This window comes from Gavia stellata, chromosome 7 (genome assembly GCF_030936135.1).
Source record: "Gavia stellata isolate bGavSte3 chromosome 7, bGavSte3.hap2, whole genome shotgun sequence".
In the NCBI taxonomy this organism is placed as follows: domain Eukaryota; kingdom Metazoa; phylum Chordata; class Aves; order Gaviiformes; family Gaviidae; genus Gavia; species Gavia stellata.
Window position 1 is genome coordinate 31,253,493 of NC_082600.1, and position 16,214 is coordinate 31,269,706.

The 16,214-nt window shown below is 40.3% G+C and overlaps 1 protein-coding gene across 1 annotated transcript; it reads left to right on the forward strand.

Moving 5' to 3' along the window:
* Positions 1 to 7,301: 7,301 nt before the first annotated feature.
* On the forward strand, positions 7,302 to 15,899 carry DTD2 (D-aminoacyl-tRNA deacylase 2). The gene is made up of 3 exons (XM_059819992.1): positions 7,302 to 7,429; positions 13,450 to 13,519; positions 15,561 to 15,899. Exons 1-3 carry the CDS (start codon positions 7,331 to 7,333, stop codon positions 15,884 to 15,886), a joined length of 495 nt encoding a protein of 164 aa, XP_059675975.1. The 5' UTR covers positions 7,302 to 7,330; the 3' UTR covers positions 15,887 to 15,899.
* The last annotated feature ends 315 nt before the right edge of the window (positions 15,900 to 16,214 follow it).

The window sequence follows — 16,214 nt, forward strand, 5'->3', positions numbered from 1 at the left end:
CTGGAATTTATTTGTGGGCACCAAAATGAAGGGTTTTTTAATCTGGATGTGGCCCTCACTCAGACTGTCACTATGAAGCCACAATTATTTTTTGTTCTATGGGCAACAGAGTATCCAGGGAAAGATTAAGTATCTGTAACTGATATTAAAATATCCCAAGTTACAGAGTAATTGTTTTACCCAGTTATTCATAAAAACGTAAGCCTCCAGCAGTTCCAAGAATTATCTGTGAAATAAAAAGCTCTTTAAGAAAAAGTTATACCAAATACCATTTTTCTTTTCTGTTAGAACATCAATTATCAAAGATAAAGTGTTTCACTTCCACTCTGTAGCAGCTATTTAGCATCTATTGTGAAAGAAAGAAACTGTGACCCTTTGGCAGCTTAAAAAAAAAACAATCAAAGATTATGTGAAAAATCTCCTTTTCATCATTGCAGTGCTTCTGAGGTATCAAATAATAAAGTAACATCATCACTCCAAATGCATTCAGAAACATGCATTAAAAATTCTGTGCTTTAAGAAAGTGTGAAAATTAAATATTAAAAACCAATTCTTGACACTGGAAGCTCTTTGAAACATGTTAAGCCACACTGGAAGTCATAGTAGGAAGCCACATTATTTCTTGACACGTGATCTATTATGTTATTTGACCCCATGAATATTCAGTAGAGTTTACAATCTTCTATTATTTAGCTCACTGCATTAAACATCTGGGTTTTTTCCCACAAGACCTGAGGGGAAACAAGATCACCTTCTATTTATGTTGGTTAAAATCGTGAAAGGATTATATATACACCATTGTATTAACTGAAACAAACCATAAAAAACTAAAGGCTGATGGTAAATGTAAGTCCTACAGTTGCCATTTGTTCTAAGGGGAACAAGTTCCCAAAATACAATTTTAAGAAAAGTTCATAGATCAACGTTACTGTATCTGTATATGATTTGTGTTGTAATGCAATGCTCTTACATCGAAGGGAATAAACTGCCAAAATCTGTCAACCCTGCTTGGCTCATTGAGCTCTGGCAATCTTGTTAAACTATGCCACAGAAGAGGTTGCTGTGTTCTGGGAACAACAGCTCCAACAACTGATAAATGACAGACTAAGCATATAATTAGTGCCTCCGCAAACTTACCCAGTTTTATCATGATGCATGGCAAATAGCACTTGGGATGACTTCAGAGGTTTGCTATTCAGAGAATTTCCTAATGACCTATCATTTGTGTGCCTGCTTTCCTGACTAGCTAAGGATCAGTATGCCTGAGGGGAAAAAAAATGATAGGAGCTGTGGCTCAAGAAGAAAGCTTTTGGCCTGAAGCTGTGGTAAGATTTTTATTTTGAAAGTCATCCATATAAATGCAAAAAAAATTACATGCAGCCTGATTATGCCTGCACACTCAACAGTAACAGGCAAGGAGTCCTCCAGGTACATAAAGAATAATAAATGATCTTTCATACTGTTAGTGATAGGAGCAGAAAGAGCCATGTCACAACCCATGTACATTTTTAATAATAACATGAGGCTCTATGCCAATACTCTGATAATTTTACATATAGCATCTATTGAAAACATGGAGAACTCAAGTTCCAGCCCCTAGAAGATACTGATGCATTTTTGTATATAGCAACGTCCTCACATTACCATCAAAATTCCTCACTGAAAGTGAAAGAAATGGGATTAACTAACAAAAACACACCTCTGTAGTACTAATTGCTATTGCAAAAGTGTTTATGAGGTGAAGAGAGCAGTGATGCAGCAATACCTGGGGAAGATAACAGATTTTAAGTCCTCTACATGGCAGCGGTAGAGGACAGCATCCAGCATAACAGAGACTAACAATACAGGGGCTGTGGAGCACAGCACAAACACATGGTGGAGTCACCTTGGGTCTGCACCAAACTAACCCTGAGTGTAAGACATAAAGAATGTAGGATCTGTGCTCCACAGGGCTTGGTCTAAATGCTTCCCCCATTAGGAGGAACCCAGTTTGCAACACCCATCTAGATCAGTCAGGCATGGGTTAGCTCAGTGGCTTGAAGCAAAGCAGAACTGCCACCTACCACGCTACCAGAACAGTGCCAGGCTCTGCAGAGATGTGTGGTCAGCAGCTCCACATGGGTCACAAGAAGCTGAACTTCACTGATCAAAGCTAGCCTGAGCAGGTATACCAAGCTTGCTCAGGGACAGCAAACAGCCTGTACAGCTGCAGACTCATTCGGCGCTCTTACTCCTCCCTTTTTAGTCCAGGCCCTGTAACCATGAAGTTAGGCTTTTAGAGCTAGGTGGGTGCTTTTTCCCTCACCACTGCTTCAGTTACTGTCCTACACCCAAGTTGTATTCATATGCTCCTGCTATGTAGAACCCAGATCCCAAACTTGGGAAGCAAGTACCACAACGTTTGAATATTCCTGCAGGGATCAGTCTGGATCTGGCAGTACCATTCCTAAACCAGAGCAAAAAACCTGCTGACCTTTGAGGGACGACTCCTGGAGTCAGTTTGGTGGCTCTGTACAACCTCCCCCTCCAGTTCCAGAGTTGAGAGTGTTGCATTGAAACTCAAGGTTGGCTCTACACAAGAAAGGTTCAGGACTGTAGCTTATTAGATTAGCTCAGGTCTGTGAAAAAAATTGTATTGCTAACTAGTGTGAGGTGTTACAGTAAAACCCTATTGTACTTACAGTAGGTAGGCTACTCCCACTACTCTGTTGATTTCACTGGAGCAGGACACAGAAGTCCTTTTAACATTAATGTCTGTCAATCATGCAGACAAATGTTTGGTGTGGGAGACATTCAAACTGGGAAAAATACAGTAGTTAAATGTCACAGGCAAATCAACACACCTGACACCTGTAGAGAAAGAAACTGGGATTAATAGTGTTTTTATTTCCTTTAGGCAATCACAGTAAGCAAGCAGATTGTGTGTCTCTATCTGGCTACCTTCTTTTCCAATAGAGCCAGATTTCCGCTTCTCACTTAGAAAAGCTGTAATTGTACCTGACACAGCCTTCACACTGTATTTGTTATTTTGTTCAGAAATTTAATTAACTTTTGATTACTCTAATTTAACACATTCCAGTATGTGTTTTGTAGTTGTATGAAGGACTAAACAAAACACTAATCTATTTTTAATACTGTATTTAATTTTTGCTCAGTACTTTAAACATGCATGAAATCAACCGCTCAAATCACAGGATTGCTCTTCCACAACAGGAATACCAGCCTTCACTGGAAACAATTCTGACATTTGGGGGGACAGTAAATTGGCTCTGCTGGAAAAGCTAAAGAGGTGTACAAACTCTGAAGCTACAAAACTGGGGCTGAAGAAGTCATAACCTTCCTCACAGCTATGGTGCAAACCAAAAAGATAAAAATCACAGTGCCATCTCTTCCTCTCAATCATCTTCCCCCAGAAGTCTGCAATGCTTCTTTTGAAGGCTAAACAGATCCAGGGTCTGTTTGGAAGGCAAAGTTGATGGTAAGTCTTCACCCCACATCTTCTCTGGAAGAGCTGTTTCTGGTAGCTTTACACAGGTGTTGTGCAATACTTGTGGTCTTTAAGTGACAGGACTGCTTGACTTGTACTAGGGAAATTCTTCATGCCCCCTCTCTCTGCTTTCCTTACTTAAATACCTTTGGAGGAAGGAGGAGGATGGTTGGGAGGCAGGCATACTCGTGACCTTAATGTCTGGACAATGCTTTGAGTAAGAGAGAAGTCAATACTAAACACAGTCATCATGATGTGTCTGCTACTTAGACAATAAAATGACTCTAACACCACCACCTAATCCTCTCTACACCCACATCGCTGTTCAGTGATATCTTCTCTTCCAGATAATCAGCTTTTCAGCTAGCAATTCTCAGGCTGTAGAAAGAAAGAAGATTAATTGGGTCTTGAACTACACTGATAAACAGGCTACAAAAGAATCACCAAATATAAAGAGCCAGATAACTCATCACAGATAGCACAAGTAGGCTAAATAGCTCAAAAACAGAAGCTAAATAAGTAAACTGGGAGAAAAAGAGAAGAAAAAGGGATCATCAACAGAAAGCAAAGGACTTGACTCAGTTCAGGATGTAAGATTGTAAACATCACTTCAAAAACAAAACACACTATCATTCTCAGCTGTCTTGTGGCAGTTTTAACATCTTAGACTAAAAGATATGCAGTATCCTTTTTTACTTGAGGGATTGATCTGTTGTTTCAGCATGGACAAATTAAAAAGTGCACTTTATTTAAACATTAATCCCAGTTTACAGAGTATTTTGTGGAATTATCTTTATCTCATGATGGAAATTTTCAAGTCATTGCTGCAAATTCCACTTTCCAGGCCATCTCTGATGAAAGAGCCTTCTAACAGCAACCTCTACTAGCTAGCACAGCATTCTGTCTCGCCCTTCACAGCAGTAGTGGCATCGACCTGTGATTCTTTACTAAATGTTTTTAAGTTATTTAAGTACTCTTTATTTCCTTATATATGCCCTGCTACTTGTCTTCTGTCCTTTTTTTTTTTTAATCTCTGTATGTGTGGGAACAGAGAGTTACACACTGGCCAATGGAGAAAATAAAACATTTAAATCTAATTCTCCCCTTGACACTCTGCAGCCTTTCAGCTATGTCTGTACCAGAAGAGTTAGTTCTACCAAGATATAACCCTTACCAGCAACCTATTTTCTATCTTTGCTATCTAAGTGCCACCGCAGCTTTGTGTAGTTTCTCTTCAAAACAGATGACACTACCTAGGGTCACTCTGTTGATGTGATAGCTGTTTGAAAGACCTTTGATCACGGTTTCAGACGCTGCAGACAGGGAATAACATCTAGGTTGAATCTTGTCCATTCAAAGTTCCAATCAACTACTGCCTCTGCCAAATGGTTTGCAACATCAAACTTATTACTAACAAAAAAAAAATCATCCCTAGGGAAGAATTCAAGACCACTTGAAATTATTTTGGTACTGAAAGATCTCTAGCATTTCATCCTCTGATAAACAGGAGAAATCCAAGTACCCACAGAGGCAGAGCTCCCAGCACGCTCCCCCCTCTTCACAGGAGGATTCATTCCATTAAACATACATGAAATATGCATGACCATTCACACAAAGAGTAAGGAAAAACACATGTCCACTGAAATTTGTGAGAAGTGGTTCATACTGCCATCTGCCCTTCTGAAAGAGAACTGATGTGAAAATAACCAGAAATGTCTTCTGCATATCAGTCTCAAAATATCTACTCTCTGCTGCAGGGACAACAAGCAGAGAGGATACAAAATACATTCTGGGACAGCTGTCAAATCCAAAACGTGCAGCAAGATGTCTTTATATAATAACTGATAAAACATCAATATAGTTTTTGCATGGATATATTCTTTAGACGTCAGGAGGTTCTTTTCTGTAGAAAAACCACAGTAAAATCTAAACTCTTATGTAAAATTTAACCAACAAATTTACTATCATTCTTTGGCACACAAAGAGAGGCCCTTAACCTATAACTATGGCCCAATAAGACTCAAGAAATGCAAGATGCATTACAACGAAATTAATTTGGCTTCCCAAGGAAAATATTACATAATTACACCAAGAATCCATAAATAATGACATCATAGTAATTCTTCCATATACTGTTTCACAGACATTTGGGTTGAAACTTGCATGAGTAAGTGTTTTCCATCAAATCCTGGTGTAAATAATGGTAGTGCAGGAAAGAACAATCAATATCTTGTGTATTAATATCTCTTTATAATCTGCTTACATAATTTGCTCAGACTGTAGTATAATCCGTTTTCCTTAACAATCAATTTATATCACAAATGTATATATGGAAAAACCCTCACTTTAAATGGATTTCTACCTCATTAAACTCTTCTTAATGAGTCTGGCGATACAGCTTTAGAGTAAATGAACAGACAGTAGTTAAAATAAAGTTATCCGAGTTTAAATAAAAACAGCTCATACTTAACAATACCCTGCAGCTAGCAGAAATGAGCTAGTTTATGCACTACCACCTAGTGCGATTTCCTCTTCTTTCACAAAGGTTTGCTTTGGGAAGAGCAACCTCACGGATCACTCATGCAAGAGAATGTTATTTTAAAATAGCAACAAACAGAAACCAAATGGATCCCTATGTTTAACACTGGCTATTAATGAATGCATATTGCCCTTTGCTGTGCAACAGGTAACTTCAGTATTCTTACTCTATGGTTGAGGCCAGGTAATAAAATTTGGCTTCTTACCCATGCTACTATGTATTACATACTTTTTTTAACAAGGTAGTTGTAAAAATAAAGTCTTCAGTCTTAAAATAAATTCCAAGAGAGACCGAGTTCTGCATTGCTCTATCCTGACTTTGCTGCCAGTGTTACTCAAAACTTGTATCTGTCAGAATTCACAGACAGGAAGAAGGCACAAGTCTAATTTAGGAGCTGTTCAATGAATAGTAGGGTATGTAGCCAAAAACCTGAAAGATATAAGAGAAGCAGTCGCAATACTTTAACTTTTCCCATAAGGTATGGAAGCTCATTTCAGAGCTATGCACTTTTTTTCCAATCACGATTTTGATCCCTAGCTGTCCAGACCGCTTTTAACTGCATCCTTCTCTTCCCTGTGCTCCAAAGCAGTATCGTTGAAGAGAAATGCTCCAACTTGATAGGTTCACCTCAGTCACCTGAAATACAAACATTACTTGTTTTTAAAGAAGTGACAAGCAATATTCAGATTAATAATTGTCTTGTTTCCATGTAGAAACTACACAGCATACTGTTCTTGCCCAAGCGTGCAACATTTCCCCACCAGAAGACAAGCACATTTTTATTTTCTCATGAGAAAAGAAACACACCCCCTCCCCCCCCCGCTAGCTGTAGGGCATCGGTAAGTTGAGCTGTAAAAACACTTTGTTTATTCCGTTATATCCTCGCTGTCTGTCCCCTCCTTAGAGGTCGCTGACAGATCACAAGCCCTCTTTCACTTTCTACAGAAGGTATATCGTATGTGCTGGTTTTCTCTTGCATTTTTAGCAGGAACTTTATCGCTTCCGTGTCAAATAAGCCGCTTTTAAATATCTGCACAGCACCGTCGCCGCCGTCCTGCAGACCCCATCGTTTGACTCTCCCGCGGCAGGCCCGGCTTGCCGTGCCCCTTATTCCCCCGCAGGATGGCGGCGCCAGCGCCCTGCCTCCTTCCCCTTCCCCTGCCCCCCGCCCCAACCGCCTGCAACCCGCGGGCTCCCGCGGACGGGGTGCCCAGCCCGCCGGGCACCGATGCGAGCAGCCGGCGGTGGCGGAAAGGCGTTACCCGGCGGCACCGCGCCCGCCCCCACGCTGTGCGGAGCCTGTTATGGCGGCGGCGCTGGCTCGGGCCCTGCTGCAGCAGTGCGTGTCTGCCCGGCTGCAGGTGAAGCCGCCCGAGCGCGGCTCCGAGGCCGAGTGGGTGGAGGTAACGTCTGCGGCGGGCCGCCTGCCCCTCGGTATCGCCGCTTCTTCCCTCGGCAGGGCGGGAGGCGGCGCCTCGGGGCCGCTGCGGGGCGGGCGGCAGGAAAACGCTCCGTCTCCTGCGCGCAAGCGCCGGCGGGGAGAGGGGGAGGGTGCCCTCGCCGCGGTGGGGGCTCGCCCGCCGTTACGGAGGGTGCGGGACTGCCGTCTTTTCCCGAGGCGTGGTCAGATCAGCAGCGCCTGCGGTAGTGCCCGTGGAGCTGCAGGAGGTCCCAGCTTGACTTGCTAGCTGCGCTTGCCTCCAAAACCTGCAGTCGGTCCTGCTTAGGTTCGCTCTTGAGAGAGCTGGCGGCGTTGGAAGCAGCCCCCGGGTGGTGGGCTGGCCCCGGCCCGCAGCCGGGCGCCCATCCAGCCGCCTCTCTACCCCGGCCGGGAGGGGGAAAGCAGAACAGAAGGAGTAAGAAAACCAGTGGGTCAGAGTAAAGTCAGGGAGAATGCCAGTTACGGTCACAGGCAAAACAGACTCGACTTGAGGCATTTGAGTTAATTTGTTGCCAGTTAACGTAAGCATTGAATTACTGACTTGGGTATTGGGGGAAAAAAAAACAAACAAAACCCCCAAATATTTAGATATCTGAGGAAAACACCCCTCCTCCTTTTCCAGGCTAAGCTTCTCTTCAGACACCTCTCCTGCCCCCTTCCTAGTTTCCACTCCAGAGCCCTCTCCTTACCCCCTTGTTACCACCACGGGTTACACTCGGTCCCTTCAGCGAGGCAACAAGCGACACAGGAGGTTGGTGCATAGCAGTTCCTCTCTGCTGCTCCTTCTCTTTCCCTGCGCTCCAGCATGGGTCCTCCACAGGCTGCAGTCCCTCCAGGAGCACAGCTGCTCCGCCACAAACCACCCCCCTTCCCCTCTAACCTTGCCGCTCCTTCTTTGGTGTTACCTGCCCTTTTTTAAATACGCTTTCACAAAGGTGCTATTTGGCTGATGGGCTCAGCTGTGTACCTCATTAACTCTGTGGTAGCGTACACTTGGCAAAGAAAGGCCAGGTAGAGCAATGGGACAATGGCAGCAGTCGTTCTGATTATTTTTTTTTCCCAGACCACTAACCAAAAATGAAATTTAGGATGTAAACCACCACACAGCTCAAGGGAAACATTGTAATTTCCCCTTTTTTCCTCCCATAGTCCTCTGTCAGGAGAGGTAGGTAGGTCTGCAGACTGTTTGAGCTGTGTGCTGTGCATACAGCCCAGGGCTATTTACCAAAGCATGAAGGCTGCCCTTTGGGATGCACTGTCCTGCTGTAGTTGTCACTGTTTATGGATTACCTACACCAGAATAACTCACCTGTGCAGGTGTCAACTATTTAGCCCTTGGGTTTTTTTGGTTTTGTCCTTTGCGTTTCTTAAAGAGTACTACAACAGAAGGGGCTAAATATAGTCACTCACATAACTTTTTAAAAGTAAAAATTCTAGTGTGTTTAAAGGGCTTATGTGTTCATTTAACAAATCCGAAGAGAGTTTAAAAAAAAAGCCTGTCCCTAGGTGTTTCCATTGTTTGACTTTCACATTGTTCTTAAAACATTTCTCCTTGTTCAGAAGAGGCAGGTGGATCCATAAGACCTAGTTTCTGCTGCATGGTCTGGGAAACCAGAATGTTTTGCTCAAAAGAAATACATGTCATCTCACAGATACTGTGTTTGGCTGAAGTGCACCTGTGTGTATTGCATTATTAGCCTCTCAGTGTAAGGTTAATTATAGTGAAAGTTGCTCAGCACAGCATAAATTAACTTTAGGAGAAATATCCTATTTCTAGCTTGCTAATCTTAGAAGTAATTGTAGATCTAGTAAATAAAAGCTTAAATGTCATTTTGCTGGCTGCCCTTTAAACTATTCGAAAAAAGGCATATGTTATGGTTTAGAGATATCATGACTAACCCTGTTACGAGAAAGTTATGCTGTTTATATCTCTTACTTGAAGTTTTAAATGGCTTAACCAAAATCACTGGGAAAGTAATAGATTGCACTAAAGGAATCTGCAAGAGGTTTGGGCGGTCTCAGCAGCAGATTATTTTTCAGACATGAACCTTACTAATATTTGTCATAGGTACTTAGGAATCTTTCCTGGATACCTGGGTCTTTTTAGGACAAATCTGTTGTAAAAAGAAGTAGTCAACATGCAGCAAAAACCTATGGGAAGTTCATAGTTTCTTTAGTATGACTACTTTAGAGGTCATTGGAAGGAATCTTTGATGCTGACGTTTGCTGGTAGGGTAATGTTACTTCTTACATATGCGTGTCAATGCAAAAATAGAAAATATAGACCTCACAAACTATTAATTTACATAAACCAGTGCATTCCTGATGATCTGCAACAACTTAAAAGTAGGTCCTCACCTTGAGAAATTTCTAGTGTACTATAAATAGCTCATTATGTAGGTGGCTTTGAATAGCTTCTGAGCTTTAAGAGACCCCTGTAAGTACTTTAGGAACTTTAGAGCAGCTGTTCTTTATCTGGAAAAAGGTTAGGAGTGTACCTTTTATCTATACATGAATCACTGCTCTTCATTGTGTTTTCATGATTGGATTTTTCTGGCCTGTTGAGGATTACTGGGGATGGGATGTCTTGTTTATGGAGAAATGTTGGTTAGATATCATCTGTGATGGGTTTATGTATACAGCGGAATACTTCAGAGGTAGAAAGGAATTATCCTTTTAAATGCAGGGGAGAAATAAAGTGAGATGGGAGAAACGAAACATAAAGATGAATATTCAGCAAAAGTATAAGTGCTTACACTTTATGCAATGAAAACTGTCTCTCCCTTATCTTATTTCCCTTGATATGTCTTCTGGTTAAGATAGCAAAAAGAGGTGCAAAGTACCCGGCACAGACTTGTTCTGTGACCTGTAGTAGATGATGTAATCTCTCTTTGCTGGAGCTGAATGTATGAAATATGAAGAAATCTTATGGGGTAGCAAATCTGAACTTGAAACAGAAATGTCAAAGAATAATTTATATAAATTAGTTTCACGAACTGGCTTCCTAAGGATTACGAAAGTCTTAGTTTTCATTATGAGTTGCATTACATTTTTCTGGGAAAAAAAAAGTTAGAGTTGAGATAACATTTTGCAGAATATATTTGGGTTTTGCTAATGAAACCCTGCAAAATTCAGATGAATGTGTTTAGTCAGGAGGGTAAGGGAGGGTTTAGTTATTTGGTTTTCCTGTAAAAGAGCTAAAAAGGAGTATTTGGAGGCAGCATTGCTAAGGCTGGCTGTATGGCCTTAGGGGCTGGGTACTTCAACCCTTCATAATGCAGGTTGCTTGGTCTGGTGATTACTTAGGACGGTTGTATAATAAATGCCAGTGTTGCAAAGTAACTTGCTTTGCTGGTTTATTTATGTAGGCATTTTACTGATAACAGCAAATCCACATAGAGCACAATTTCCCTGCCCAACTGCCTGCCTGTCACTATGTAAGTTCCTCGCAGTGGCTGTTTGCACATCAGCATGTTGAATTTGTAACCTTCTTATTTATGTTATTTTGCTTGACTTTTTCTGTGTTAAATATAGCTCTGAAGAGCAGTCAACTAGACTTTGATAGGTTACAGAGGACCTTCAACAATGGCAATGTTTTTGCTTTGGTTCAAAAGGTTTACACGTTCCCTTTCCTTACACTGGCAACAAGCACAGGTCTTAGGACATCTGAAACACTGATAGAAGATAGGAGGACTGACATGCATTATTATTAGGTTAGCTCTTGAAATTGCATTCAATTTTACATCTTCTATTCAATCAAGAAATTAAAGAACAAAAAAGTAAGACATAACGAGGTTGAAACATGGTTGCACATGTGTTGAAAATAGTGTTCAACCACAATTTTCAGTCACAGTTGAAACCGTAAGTTTCAACTTTCAAATAGTTGAATAGTTTTAACTATAACATGGTTGAAAAGTGTTCTAGAAGATCATAAACATGCAATATAAATAGAAGCATCCTCTAGCAGCTTTAACTTGTCTCTGAATTACTTTTTTTTCATTTAACCTTCTGTCCCTCTAATTTCCCTCAATATGTAGGTCTCATCTTGTGATAAAAAGTATATTCAAAAATAGGCATCAAATCATGAGAGAGGCTGGAAAAATAATGACTGTTTTTACTTAATCTTTAGCTGTCTGGCCTTAGGACTTGCAGATGTCACTTTATTTACCTTTTCGTCTTTTTAAATGAGCTGCTTGCAGAATATTGTTACTTCTGTATGTGAGACTGTGCAAAAAATACTGTCACAAGTCTCAGAATTAGCACAATTTTCTGTGGTGTGCGCTACATAGTGGAGTCATTTCTAATGCAGTGGTCAGATGCATACAGCGCAAATGCATTTGGCCTATTTTATCACAAGCGGTTTTATTAGTGGGTATGTGTGCATTGTTATTCTCTATTAATATCCCAATGCTGGTCTGTTTCTGGAATGAATGTTTAGCTAAACATGTAAAGATATCTAACTTTTGGCAGCTTGTGTTTCTCTCCTTTGTTCGAACAGATGGTTTGAAATGTCATTTGAGGTTCAGGCCATCAAATTTTACAGTGCTGATGAAATATGGCAGCCATTTGGGAACCTGTATAATATTCTGCAATGGTCAAAATGAGTTTTGAAAGGAGCCATTTAAAGCTTTTGGAAGATCTCAGCATGTGACGTTTTGGCTCCAAAGAGCATTCTCTTTTTCCAGAAGTTAGTCACAAGAAAAATAGTTGAGAAGGCATAGCTCTTCTCAGTCATTGCCTTGAGCATTTTGTTTAATCTCTACAATAACAAAGGGATAAAACCTCATGTGTATAGCTAAGTTGTCTTCCCCAAAAACCTTTATCTTTTAAAGGAAAGGGGGAGAGGAGGAAAAAAAAAGGTATTTTAAGGAAACTATTCACATTTCTTATCCTTTTGCTTTGATAATGTCGATATTAATGACTCCTTCCTGCTCCAATCTAGTTAGCATCTCTTGGGTGGTATTTCATAAGCTGACATTTATTTTTCTTCTAACAAAAATGTAAGGATACTTATTCTTGACAAAGCAGTGGTGAGGTTTTTTTGGATACTGTATGCCTGTGGATATTCTATGCCTGCCTTTGTTTTCCTGAAGTTAAACCACTCAGGTATACTTGTGCATGAAACATAATTGTTGTTGGCTGCAGAGCCTATCAGTTTGCACAGGTTGTTGCACACGCATTCCTTGTGAACGAACCAAGAGAGTAGAAAAGCTACACAAGAATTGCCTTGTGCTTTCTCCTCAGTACAGACCTAATGCCTTCCTCAAATAGATAGTTCTTGCAAGTAGTCTCACTGACTGCCAACTAAGTGGTATATCCTTTACTCTGCACAAATGAGGGGAAGGGTCCCATTTCACCAAAAAGACTTCATCCAAACTGATAAATAATACTTTGAACAACTTTATAATATTCTGAACTTCATCGTTGTTGGTCATCATATTTAAATTGGTCATCATATTTAAATCTTTAATTAACAGACTGTGCTTTTTCAGAATTATTCTGTGCTAGATTACTTTTAACATTAAAATAGAATTCGGTTCACTGACAAGTCCTGTGGTGTTTGTCATGTTTCATAATTGGAAATAAACTCATAATTCACACTGAAAATTATTTTATCTGTATGTTTGATAGGAAAAAAGCTTAAATTATTTCCTATGCTGGATTTAAGTAGACTAATTCATCTTGTCACCTTCTCTATGTTAATACTGTACGTTGTACATTCCAACTAAATTTGGCTTCACATGGAGCTAATAAATTGGCTTAGTTGTGTGTAGAAGCATTGTGCAGATAATCGGTATGTACCTCATAAGCTTCCACAGTGTGGTGTGTGAACCTGATGTCTGAAGCTATACTAAATAACTAAAACTACTCTTGGAAGCTTTTTTGTTGTGTAGTTTTGTAATTTTTGATACCAGTTTTAATGATAAGTGTGCATGGTGGATAATGAAAAACATTGACATAGTTTTCTGTAATCTTTCATAGATCCAGAGAGGGCTTATTATCTACATATGCTTCTTCAAAGGTGCTGATGAGGATCTTGTTCCAAAAATTGGTATGATATAATCCTTATAAATTCTCATATTGTTTAAAAAAGAAGAAAAGCAGGGAAGGCAGCAACCATTTGGACAAGAAGAAGTCAAAAAGCCATCATAGCATCATTCTGAATCAATCACCTGGCTGAAGGAACAGCTTGGTCAGTCTTGTTTCTTTTGACACTTGTCCATACCTCTCACTCTGTCCGTCTGCTCATGACCAACCTGTTTGTTAGAAAATCAATTCCCATGATGATAACATTCTAGCAAACAGAGAAAGCACTGCACCTGCTGTTTGGCATATTGCATGAATCAGGCAACAGGTTCAGTCCAGGACAGAACTAAATTTAGAGAAAACTGTTTCCAAATAATCCATGGCTTGATTTGAGAGGTATTTTAACACTAATCTTACTGTATGTGCAGGATATTTAAAATTATAGCCAGTAGAGGGAGTTGGGTGGATAGCTGAACAGCGTCCTTCCCATCTCATTTCAGAGATACTATATATACTGTTAGTATTTCAAGTACAGTTTTCTGTTTCAGAAGTGATAACAGCAATATCTGCAGTTCTTTCCCTCTTCTCCACATGCATTTAAATCAAAGCGGAGAAGATGCTGTGGTAAGGTCAAATGGTAGTGATTTCTGTCTTCACCCACTGTTGTTTTGGCTTGAAATTTTTTGTTTTGTTACTGTTTTCTTTTTTACTTCATTTCTTCTCCCTCCTTTCCTCTGTGAATAGCACTGGGAAATTCCGTGAGGCCACGTACTCCAGATAAAAGTATTGCTTTTCTTTTCTGTGGCTGGCTGATATTAGTGGTTTCGCAAAAGGTCATGTAACAGTAGTGTATTTCAGGCTACTTGCTGGGACCAGCAGAAAGACCTGGCAGTGAGCAAGCACAGGTGCTACTGAAAATGCTGAGAGCAGCTCCTGGGGGGTTCTGTCTGGGTCTTGGAGGGCACAGTCTTTCTGTGACGCTAAACTAAGTTGAAATCTTTGTGTGTATTTAAAGCTATGATATGAAAATTGATTTTGTGCTTGTGAGGATTTCATGAGAGTGTTACTTGAGAATAATGATCTTTTCAACTGTGTGGCAGCTGAAACAGGCAGAAAAAGAAAGTTCTGTTTCCTATTGGGAGATTCATCTACAACCATCCTCCTTAAGTGTCTGTCTTGCAGCATATTTTTTCCTAAATATATTTTGAAACTGTTTAAATGAGTGGGTTTAGTTCCTGAGTCACAACTCAGCTCTTTTTGCTTCGAACAACATTAAATTTTTACAGGTTTGGAGGCATGACTGGTACCCTCACAGCTTTCAGAGTTGGAGGAAGTTTTGGGGGAATTATTTGATTTGTTATAGAACCATTGGAAAATATGTTAGTAAATGCATTGCTTTTATTTGCAAGTTTATATATACTGGCTTATGGGCCAAATTGCATCTCTGATCTTCCTGCCCATTTCCTCTCTCAAAAGACAAGCTGGCACCTGCACGTCTCGGAGTGGAGCGCCGAAGGGCACTCACTCCGCTTGAGACCAAACTGCTGAGCCTGTGGCTTCAGCCCAGACCCGTGCTGGGTCCTGCTGTGAACTACTGCAACCAGAATGAAAAGACGGTCAGGGCAGAAACTTCTCCAAAGTGTACTGAAGATGGTGTTATCTCCTACAACGTGTGGTGTTGTGCAAATGTTGCCTATTTGAGTATTAGGCAATTTGAGTATTAGGCAATTAAGTTAGGGTCACTAATTGGATCCTGGGTTCCTTTGGGGGTGTCCAACTAGAATAAACTTTAGGATTTCAGACAGCCAACCACTTCCCCCCCAAAATAAGTATTTAGACATATTATATTAATATAAATATCCTTCACATTCTTCACAATACTCAGACATCTTAGTTGATCAATAGTATTTATTGACTGTCCATGTTTGTTTATTAATAAGCAGTTTCTTTTACTTGAATAGTTTGTCATGCATCACAATACTTGTTGAATCTTGTTTATGATGTTATAGTAGGTCCTGTTTAATTTACTTTTGTTACACTAACTCTTATTTTATTTTTATTTGCAGTCAATATGCTGTTGAATGTTAAATTAAGTGAAAATGAAAGCGGCGAGTACGTTTCTGTTCTTGATTTACCAGGCGATGTGCTAATCATACCACAAGCTACCCTAGGTGGTAAACCGAAGGGAAGAAAAATGCAGTACCATGCAAATATTGAAAAAGAAAAAGGGCTGGAGCTTTATTCTCAGTTTGTGACTTTGTGTGAAAAAGAACTGGCTGCCAATGCCAAATGTGTGGAAGCAGGTGTTCTCATCAAGCATGGTACATACGGAAACAAGCAGGTGTTAAAACTGGATACAAATGGACCTTACACTCATCTGATTGAATTTTGAAAAAATAAATGATATCCTGGATACAGTACTGGCTTGCAACTGTTGTCTCTTTCTTTTTTTTTTTTTCCCTAAGCATTAATGTACTTAAATGGTTTGGGAGATACAGTGTAAGAAAGACTTCCACTCATCCAGAGTATGTAGGGGTGGGCACTTAAGGTAGTACTAGGACTGAACATGGGCTATACAGAGAAGAAAAAGTGAGGCGCATCTAGAAACTGAAGTCAAGGCTGTACCACTGAATTGCTTTCTTGAAGTTTGCACTCCAAAATCTCCTCTGATGTGTTTTGATAGGCTGCTTGCTATAGCGTGGTCTGTGTCCTTGTTACCT

Coding starts and splice junctions, on each gene's coding strand:
- DTD2 (XM_059819992.1), top strand. CDS start 7,331: ATGGCGGCGGCGCTGGCTCGGGCCCTGCTGCAGCAGTGCGTGTCTGCC. Junction 7,430..13,449: donor CCGAGGCCGAGTGGGTGGAG/GTAACGTCTGCG, acceptor AATCTTTCATAG/ATCCAGAGAGGGCTTATTAT. Junction 13,520..15,560: donor GGATCTTGTTCCAAAAATTG/GTATGATATAAT, acceptor TTTTATTTGCAG/TCAATATGCTGTTGAATGTT.